The 8,362-nt window shown below is 47.3% G+C and overlaps 2 protein-coding genes across 3 annotated transcripts; one reads left to right on the top strand and one right to left on the bottom strand.

Moving 5' to 3' along the window:
• Nucleotides 1–707: 707 nt before the first annotated feature.
• LYSET (lysosomal enzyme trafficking factor) lies at nucleotides 708–2,853 on the bottom strand. Of its 2 annotated transcripts, none has more exons than XM_031001506.3 (2): nucleotides 2,764–2,853; nucleotides 708–1,534 (listed from the first exon to the last, which is right to left on the bottom strand). In XM_031001506.3, the coding sequence occupies exon 2, from the start codon at nucleotides 1,516–1,518 to the stop codon at nucleotides 1,123–1,125; it is 396 nt and encodes a 131-aa protein (XP_030857366.1). In that variant the 5' UTR covers nucleotides 1,519–1,534; nucleotides 2,764–2,853; the 3' UTR covers nucleotides 708–1,122. The 2 variants fall into 2 exon arrangements, with proteins under 2 accessions (XP_030857366.1, XP_018865132.1); XM_019009587.4 differs by lacking the exon at nucleotides 2,764–2,853 and adding an exon at nucleotides 2,311–2,757.
• Nucleotides 2,854–2,876: 23 nt separating this feature from the next.
• Nucleotides 2,877–5,598, top strand: MOAP1 (modulator of apoptosis 1). The gene is made up of 3 exons (XM_004055605.4): nucleotides 2,877–2,987; nucleotides 3,084–3,238; nucleotides 3,435–5,598. Exon 3 carries the CDS (start codon nucleotides 3,555–3,557, stop codon nucleotides 4,608–4,610), a length of 1,056 nt encoding a protein of 351 aa, XP_004055653.3. The 5' UTR covers nucleotides 2,877–2,987; nucleotides 3,084–3,238; nucleotides 3,435–3,554; the 3' UTR covers nucleotides 4,611–5,598.
• Nucleotides 5,599–8,362: the final 2,764 nt, after the last annotated feature.

The raw sequence follows: 8,362 nt of genomic DNA, 5'->3' as shown, positions 1-8,362 counted from the left end.
CACCTGTAATCCCAGCTACTCAGGAGGCTGAGGCAAGACAATTGCTTAAACCCGAGAGGTGGAGGTTGCAGTGAGCCGAAGGTTCCAGTGAGCCAAGACTTCATCACTGCACTCCATCCTGGGTGACAAAGCAAGGCTCCATCTCAAAAATAATAATAATAATTTAAATAAATTAATTAATAAATAACCTGCTAGATTTTCATTGAACACATTGTTTCCATCTTCTATTTGTAAGTTATTTCTAGCCTTTCAACATTTAACAGTTTCCTCCCAGATAGTTTTCTAAATCAGTAGCATTGGGGCGTATGTTCTCAGGGCCTTCTGAGACTGTGTCACAAGTCATTAAAAAAAATTTTTTTTAATTAAAAATAGCTGGGCATGGTAGCTCACACCTGTAATCTTAGCACTTAGGGAGCCAGAGAGAGGAGGAAAGCTTGAGCCCAGGAGTTCGAGACCTGCCTGGGCAACACAGCGAGACCCCATTCTCCACAAAAAAGAAAAATATAAAAAATAAAACCATTAAAAGCATTAATAATAATTTAGCCATTACCAAGAGGAAGAACAAATTCTGCTTATCAAGACAGCCATTTCCTCAATAATTTTTTAGCAATGCCTCATAAGCTGACAGCAAGTATAGACAGCTGGCTTAGCTGCAATAGAATGAATCGGTGTTTTAAGTGTGAAGAATTTTAAAGCAAGCCAAGTAATTGTATAAAATTTAAATTTTATGATCATGTCTGGACCTTTTTACACTTAACACAATGGAAATGTTCATATTCATTTTTTTCCCCAAAGGAAAAATTTCTGAATCATCACTATGTTGCACAGTAGAATAGAAATATGAATTCAGGTACTTAGTCAAGTTTCTAAAGAATGCAAATAACAGACACGATTTAACTTCCAAAATCTGAAGTCATCAACATGATTTTGTAGTACTCTATCTCAGGTTTTACCTAAAAATTCGTTATTATTTAGATAAAGATAGCTCCCTAATCACATGTTTTTAAAAAGCCTCTGCCCCACCACAACTTCCTGAGATCTGTGAAGAAACTGCAGTCTTGTGATCAGACTCCATATAGGACTGGCAGTTTTGTAATCGTAGGGAAAAAACGGTGACTGATTTTACGTGTCAATCAGTTGTAGTCTGCTGATCTGATTAGAAGCCTTGACAAATGCCTGGTGGCGATTGCAAATAACTGCCAAGCATATAGGGATGATACAGTAGCCCACTGTTTTGGGATCAGCTCTTGTACAAGAGTATAGGAACAAAAACATCTGTAAGTAAGGTACCAGAAAAATAACTGTCCACAACCAAAAAGGCAAGGAGAGTAATTGAGCTTTCAAGGAGTGTGTCCATGTGGTTCCTTCAAGGGGCTCCTCAGGGTGCTGTTGAATGTGTTCCAAGGCCAGCCTGTTGTAAGTCTCACTGATTTCAAAAACATAGTAAAATGCTGCTGCACTGGCTAACAGATACAATCCCACTCCAATCCATCCCATCCGCTGACGGAAGTTCATCATTCTCCATGCTCTGTGCCTTCAAATTAAAAAAGAAAATACAATTAGGGTCTAGTAATGCTGTCACGGCAACTACTCCAAATGTACTTGCTTTATCTCCAAGAATTCTAGGCCGGGCACGGTGGCTCACGCCTGTAATCCCAGCACTTTGGGAGGCTGAGGCGGGTGGATCACGAGGTCAGGTGATAGAGACCATCCTGGCTAACATGGTGAAATCCCGTCTCTACTAAAAATACAAAAAAATTAGCCGGGCGTGGTGGCGGGCACCTGTAGTCCCAGCTACTCGGGAGGCTGAGGCAGAAGAATGGCGTGAACCCAGGAGGCAGAGCTTGCAGAGAGCCGAGATCGCGCCACTGCACTCCAGCCTGGGCGACAGAGCGAGACTCTGTCTAATTTAAAAAAAAAAAAAAAGGAATTCTGAAATATCCCACTAACACACTTAAGATTTAAAATAATTAAATTAAACACCTATTAAGAAATGTAAAACTTACAGGTTGTTTTGTGTAATACTTACAATCAAGTAAAACAACACACACAAAAAAACAAAAAACCATTGATTTCAGTATATACTGAGTTCTGCTTTTTAACGGGAATCCCTCAGAATAAATCACTGCATCCTACTCAAACAGGTCCATAATACCCGCCCTCCAGAAACTGGAATTAAACTAGTTTCTCACAGCACATTTCACTTTGACAGGTGAAACACTTTCTGGCATAACAGTACTGCTTCAGACGTGAACGCGGGGTGCTACAAGTCAAGCCCCCAAGTTAAGACAGTAACTCCTAAGCACTTACAATGGTCCCGAAAATCTTCCTGTTCCCACGGCAAGCGTTAAAGAGTCACTCAGCTCTGAATAATCGGGTGGGTTTGGCATTTCAGAGAAAGCCACCATAAAATAAATCCCCTGGGTCACCCGGCTAGGAGAAAGGTGAGCGCCGCCAGCCTGGAGCACCAGCTACTAGTGATTAAGAACGGCGTGACTGCGGCGGGTCACGCGCGGCCCGGCCCCCGTCGCCGCCGCCGGAGACCCGCTCTGAGAACCTGACCCGGCAGGGAGGCGTCCCCGCCACTTGGGCCTCCGGGCGGCCGGCCCCGCCCCCTGCCGCGCTGCAGCGCCGGCGCGCCGCGACCAAGGCTGCGCAGGCGGCGCCGGGCCCGGGCCTCGCCGCCTTGCAGCGCCGCGAGCCCAGCGCCCGTCAGCGGTCGCCGGCGGAGCCTGCTTGCAAAGCTGAGGTGCCGGATCTCACCTTCCTGTCCCGTGGTGGCCAGCCCGCCCGCCGTCCCGGATGCCGCCGCAGTCGGGGCTTCCGGCTCGGGCCGGAAGCGCGCGCGCCCCGCCCCCCGAGGCCCGCCCCTCATGACGTCAGATCGCCCCCGCCCGCCGCGCAGCTTCCCCGAGCGAGACCAAAACAGGTGGAATCCGGGCTGGAGCCGGAGCTCCGGCGGCGCGGGTGGCGGCACGTCCTTCCAGGTGGGTGGCTCTCTGGGTCTGGCGACTCAGCGCTCCTCAGCCTTGCCCCCTGGTGCCCGCTCGCGACTGTCATCGCCGCATCACTTCTCGTTGCAGACAGCACCACAGGCACCTGGAGTACCGGCATCGGTCGCTGTGGCCCCCGAGTGTCCGTCAGAGCCTAGGGGAGCCCGCCCTCCCGCGCCTCGTCGGGGCCCGGCCAGGCACCTTGGCCGCCGGCGCACGGACGCGGGCACGAACACTAGATCACGGTGAGTGGAAGCGGGCCCGACGCGGCCCTGCAGGCCCGACATCCGCCAGGCACCAGGGCTGAGAGGGGTGAGGGGCGCACGCCGCAGTGCGGCTGCCCTAGCTTCGCCGCTGGGGGCAGGGCGCGCGTGGCTTGGGGCCTGCACGCTTGCCCTGGACGTTGGCACCTTTAGCTAACCTGTCTGCTCTGTCTTGCAGGCTGCTGGACCTCGGCACGTTGACAAGATTTCTCTGGGGTACCGCGGAGGATTACTTTGAATTTCGGTGGTCGCCTGTGGTCTGGCATATTTAGAACTTAAGTCTATTATTTCGGGCACCATGACTTTGAGGCTTTTAGAAGACTGGTGCAGGGGGATGGACATGAACCCTCGGAAAGCGCTATTGATTGCCGGCATCTCCCAGAGCTGCAGTGTGGCAGAAATCGAGGAGGCTCTGCAGGCTGGTTTAGCTCCCTTGGGGGAGTACAGACTGCTTGGAAGGATGTTCAGGAGGGATGAGAACAGGAAAGTAGCCTTAGTAGGGCTTACTGCGGAGACTAGTCACGCACTGGTCCCTAAGGAGATACCGGGAAAAGGGGGTATCTGGAGAGTGATCTTTAAGCCCCCTGACCCAGATAATACATTTTTAAGCAGATTAAATGAATTTTTAGCGGGAGAGGGCATGACAGTGGGTGAGTTGACCAGAGCCCTTGGACATGAAAATGGCTCCTTAGACCCAGAGCAGGGCATGGTCCCGGAAATGTGGGCCCCTATGTTGGCACAGGCATTAGAGGCTCTTCAGCCTGCCCTGCAATGCTTGAAGTACAAAAAGCTGAGAGTGTTCTCGGGCAGGGAGTCTCCAGAACCAGGAGAAGAAGAATTTGGACGCTGGATGTTTCATACTACTCAGATGATAAAGGCGTGGCAGGTGCCAGATGTAGAGAAGAGAAGGCGATTGCTAGAGAGCCTTCGAGGCCCAGCACTTGATGTTATTCGTGTCCTCAAGATAAACAATCCTTTAATTACTGTCGATGAATGTCTGCAGGCTCTTGAGGAGGTATTTGGGGTTACAGATAATCCTAGGGAGTTGCAGGTCAAATATCTAACCACTTACCAGAAGGATGAGGAAAAGTTGTCGGCTTATGTACTAAGGCTGGAGCCTTTGTTACAGAAGCTGGTACAGAGAGGAGCAATTGAGAGAGATGCTGTGAATCAGGCCCGCCTAGACCAAGTCATTGCTGGGGCAGTCCACAAAACAATTCGCAGAGAGCTTAATCTGCCAGAGGATGGCCCAGCCCCTGGTTTCTTGCAGTTATTGGTACTAATAAAGGATTATGAGGCAGCTGAGGAGGAGGAGGCCCTTCTCCAGGCAGTATTGGAAGGTAATTTCACCTGAGTCTCAGGGAGCCACGAAGGGATATGGCAATGAGTAGAGCATGAAGGTAGAACAGTCTATATACTCTTGTGACACATACAATCCCTACCTTGTGCTGCCAAGTAACTCATTTTTGTGCAATTCTCAGTATAAGCCCTTTGTCGTTTCTATGCCTATTTAAAGTCTCCTAAAGGTGTAATTGACTAGGAAGGATGTAATTCTACACTGCCATTTACCTATTTAAATTCATCCTTGTGAATATCTTTGTTGTTGTTTTTGAGACAGAGTCTCGCTCTGTCACCCAGGCTGGAGTGCAGTGGCGTGATCTTGGCTCACTGCATCGTCCGCCTTCCAGGTTTAAGCTATTCTCCTGCCTCAGTCTCCCGAGTAGCTGGTTCTACAGGCATGTGCCACCACGCCCAGCTAAGTTTTGCATTATCAGTAGAGATGGGGTTTCACCATGTTGGCCAGGCTAGTTTCGAACTCCTGACCTCAAGTGATCCACCTGCTTCGGCCTCCGAAAGTGCTGGGATTACAGGCATGAGACACTGCGCCCAGCCTCATCCCTGTGAATTTCTTATTGTACACAAGTTCTTTCACTACCTGTGTGCAGTGCTCTGAGGGGACAGACAAGGCTTGGGTGTATATGCCAACCAGATCTCATTGAAGTATCAGCTTGTTTGGTACTAGGTGCAAGTGTAGCATGTCACATGTGACCATGTTGGATCATTGACAATTTTTAGGTATGTATTGACCTACATTTATGATGAAGATCCTGAGCGGAGGTTAAGATATTAAGTTATTTTCTGTATGAATCAGAATTATATTGATTCTGTGTAATCAAAACAAACGGCAGAATAGAATGCTGAGATTGGTTAAGTTTGCAATGACGATCTTGAACCACAGATTTCTGCTATGTGTCATCAAAACATCTAGTTCTGAGTAACATTTTCACGATTGTTATAAAATTATAGGTGTGAACTTCTAAAATAAAGGAATGCTAATAAAATGACTTTGTCTGTTTTGTTTATATCACGGTTCCAAGAGAGATTTCTTTTGAATAAAGAGTTCCCACAGCATGAATCTGCAAACCACTGGACCTACACAGACTTAGTTCCTTGGACTCTTTCCTCTTGGTGCTCAGGGGTAGGAAATTGTTTTCTAAGTGAAGGGACCTTCTACCGAAGCAGTAAAACAATGGGATGAAACAAGACAGTGCACAAATTAGTGCGAGTAGTGCAGATGTATCAGTGTGTCAAATTTGGAAGGAGAAGGAAAGAAATGAACATTGCATGCTGCTGCTTGGAAGATTGGACTAAAAGTTTCTCCATGTACTTTCCCATTTAATCCTCTTGAAAAAAGGTTGAGCAGTATAATCTTAGCACTTTGAGAGGCTGAGGCAGGAAGATCGCTTGAACCCAGGAGTTCGAGACCAGCCTGGGCAACATAGTAAGTACAAAACATTTTTAAAAACTAGCCAGGCATGGTGGTGTGCGCCTGCAGACCCTGCTACTCAGGAGGCTGAAGCTGGAGGACTGCCTGAGGCCAGGAGGTCAAGGCTACAGCAAGCCATGATCATACCACTGCACTCCAACCGGGTGACAGAGCAAGACCCTGTCTAAAAAAATAATAATAATTAAAAAAAATCCCACAATATAGGAAAACTCAGTTTCACACTTGTGGAAATGGGCACAAAAGGTTAGAAATTTGGTCAAGGGCCGGGCGCAGTGGCTCATGCCTGTAATCCCAGCACTTTGGGAGGCCGAGGTGGGTGGATCACGAGGTCAGGAGATAGAGACCATCCTGGCTAACGGTGAAACCCCGTCTCTACTGAAAACACAAAAAATTAGCTGGGCGTGGTGGCGGGTGCCTGTAGTCCCAGCTACTCAGGAGGCTGAGGCAAAAGAATCACTTGAACCCAGGAGGCGGAGGTTACAGTGAGCCAAGATAGTGCCACTGCACTCCAGCCTGGGCAAAGTGAGACTCCGTCTCAAAAAAAAAAAAAAAAAGAAATTTGGTCAAGGTGAAACATCCTTGGGCCAGAATTCTATCCTCTATAGTAAGTGTAGTGAGTGATTAGGCCAGAATTCTATCCTCTGTAGTAAGTGTAGTGAGTGATTAGGCCAGAATTCTTGTCTTTCTGCAAGGCCCATGTTCTTTCTACTGCCAAGAAAGAGAAACAATCATCAGGGTATCTATACCGAATAGCCTCACAAGGGAAGCAGGGCAGGCATTGGCTCCATTTCATAAGTGTCCATCTTATGTGCATTGGAGGGGAGTACAGTTGACCCTTGAACAACTTGTGGCTTAGGGGAGCCAGCCCACTGCACAATCTGCACATAACTTTTGATTCCTCAAAAACTTTGCTATTACTGACTGGAGGCCTTACCAATAACAGAAAGTTGGTTAACATATTTTGTATGTTATTTGTATTATATACTATATTAAAGTAAGCTAAAGAAAAAAATGTTCTTAAGAAAATTATATGGCCATATGCAGTGGTTCACACCTGCAATCCCAGCACTTTGGGAGGTCAAGGCGGGTGGATCACTTGAGTTCAGCAGTTTGAGACCAGCCTGGCCAACATGGTGAAACCCCATCTGTACTAAAAATACAAAAATTAGCTGGGTATGGTGGCATGCACCTGTAATCCCAGCTACTTGGGAGGCTGAGGCAGGAGAATCGCTTGAACCTGGGAGGCGGAGGTTGCAGTGAGCTGAGATGGCGCCACTGCACTCCAGCCTGGGCAACAGAGCGAGACTGTGTCTCAAAAAAAAGGAAGCAAATAATAAGATAAACTATATTTACAATTCATTAAAGAAGTGGATCATCATAAAGGCCTTCATCCTGGTTGTCATCTTCACATTGAGCAGGCTGAGGGGGAAAGGGAGGGTTGGTCTTGCTGTCTCAGTGGTGGCAGAGACGGAAGAAAATCTGTGGATAAGTGGACCTGTGTAGTTCAAGCTCCTGTTGCTCAAGAGTCAGCTGCACGTTATTCTGAATCAGAGTCCTACTGCAAATTAAACACTTAGCAGTGGAGAATATGAGACTCTATAAGACCTGGGCAGGTGGCATGGGTTATCTTTTACCTAAAAAAAAAAAAAAAATGGAGCATGGTTGACAATTGCTGAAAGGTAGGATAAAGCCTTTCATAAAAGTACCCAAATTTGGGATGTGCACCCTGGTTTTAGATTCAAAGGCATAGTATAATGTTTGTGTTATGACTAAATGTCATGATTAAGTTCCCATAAGTTCTACGATGGAAAGATAAATATTAGATGACATATGGACTCTGAAGAGATTAGAAGGTGTAATTCTGATCTTGTTTATATTTGTGTAGTCATTTGGAGTATACAAGGCATTGTGACACGGGCCACTCACTTGCCCCCTCAGTAGTGGGAAGCAGACATGGTTAGTGTGTGCACCCTTGGGTGTTAATACAGGTTGCTCCTCTCCATATGTGAGGCACTGAGCTGAGGGCTTAAGATTGTCGTTAGGTTTAGACTACAATCCCTGCCCTGGAGGTCTATTCAGGGTCAGTGATGATAGCTGGCGTTGAACAGCAGATACCGAGCACCAGTGAACACGTTTGATCCCACAACAAGCTCAGTCCTTGATTTTCCCCATTTTACGGATGAGACTGAGAAGCTAAGTAACTTGCCCAGGGTTTCATAGCTAGTGAGTGGCAGGCTCAGACGTTTCCAGAGTTCTCCATCTTAATGTATTCTATGCTGCCTTATTCAGAAACCTAGTATTTCCCCATTTGACAGATG

Source organism: Gorilla gorilla, chromosome 15 (assembly GCF_029281585.2).
Source record: "Gorilla gorilla gorilla isolate KB3781 chromosome 15, NHGRI_mGorGor1-v2.1_pri, whole genome shotgun sequence".
In the NCBI taxonomy this organism is placed as follows: Eukaryota; Metazoa; Chordata; class Mammalia; order Primates; family Hominidae; genus Gorilla; species Gorilla gorilla.
The sequence above is the reverse complement of the archived record's forward strand: the minus strand, read 5'-3'. Positions and strand labels throughout refer to the sequence as shown.

Coding starts and splice junctions, on each gene's coding strand:
- MOAP1 (XM_004055605.4), top strand. CDS start 3,555: ATGACTTTGAGGCTTTTAGAAGACTGGTGCAGGGGGATGGACATGAAC.
- LYSET (XM_019009587.4), bottom strand. CDS start 2,408: ATGGTGGCTTTCTCTGAAATGCCAAACCCACCCGATTATTCAGAGCTG. Junction 1,535..2,310: donor GGAAGATTTTCGGGACCATT/GTAAGTGCTTAG, acceptor TTTAATTTGAAG/GCACAGAGCATGGAGAATGA.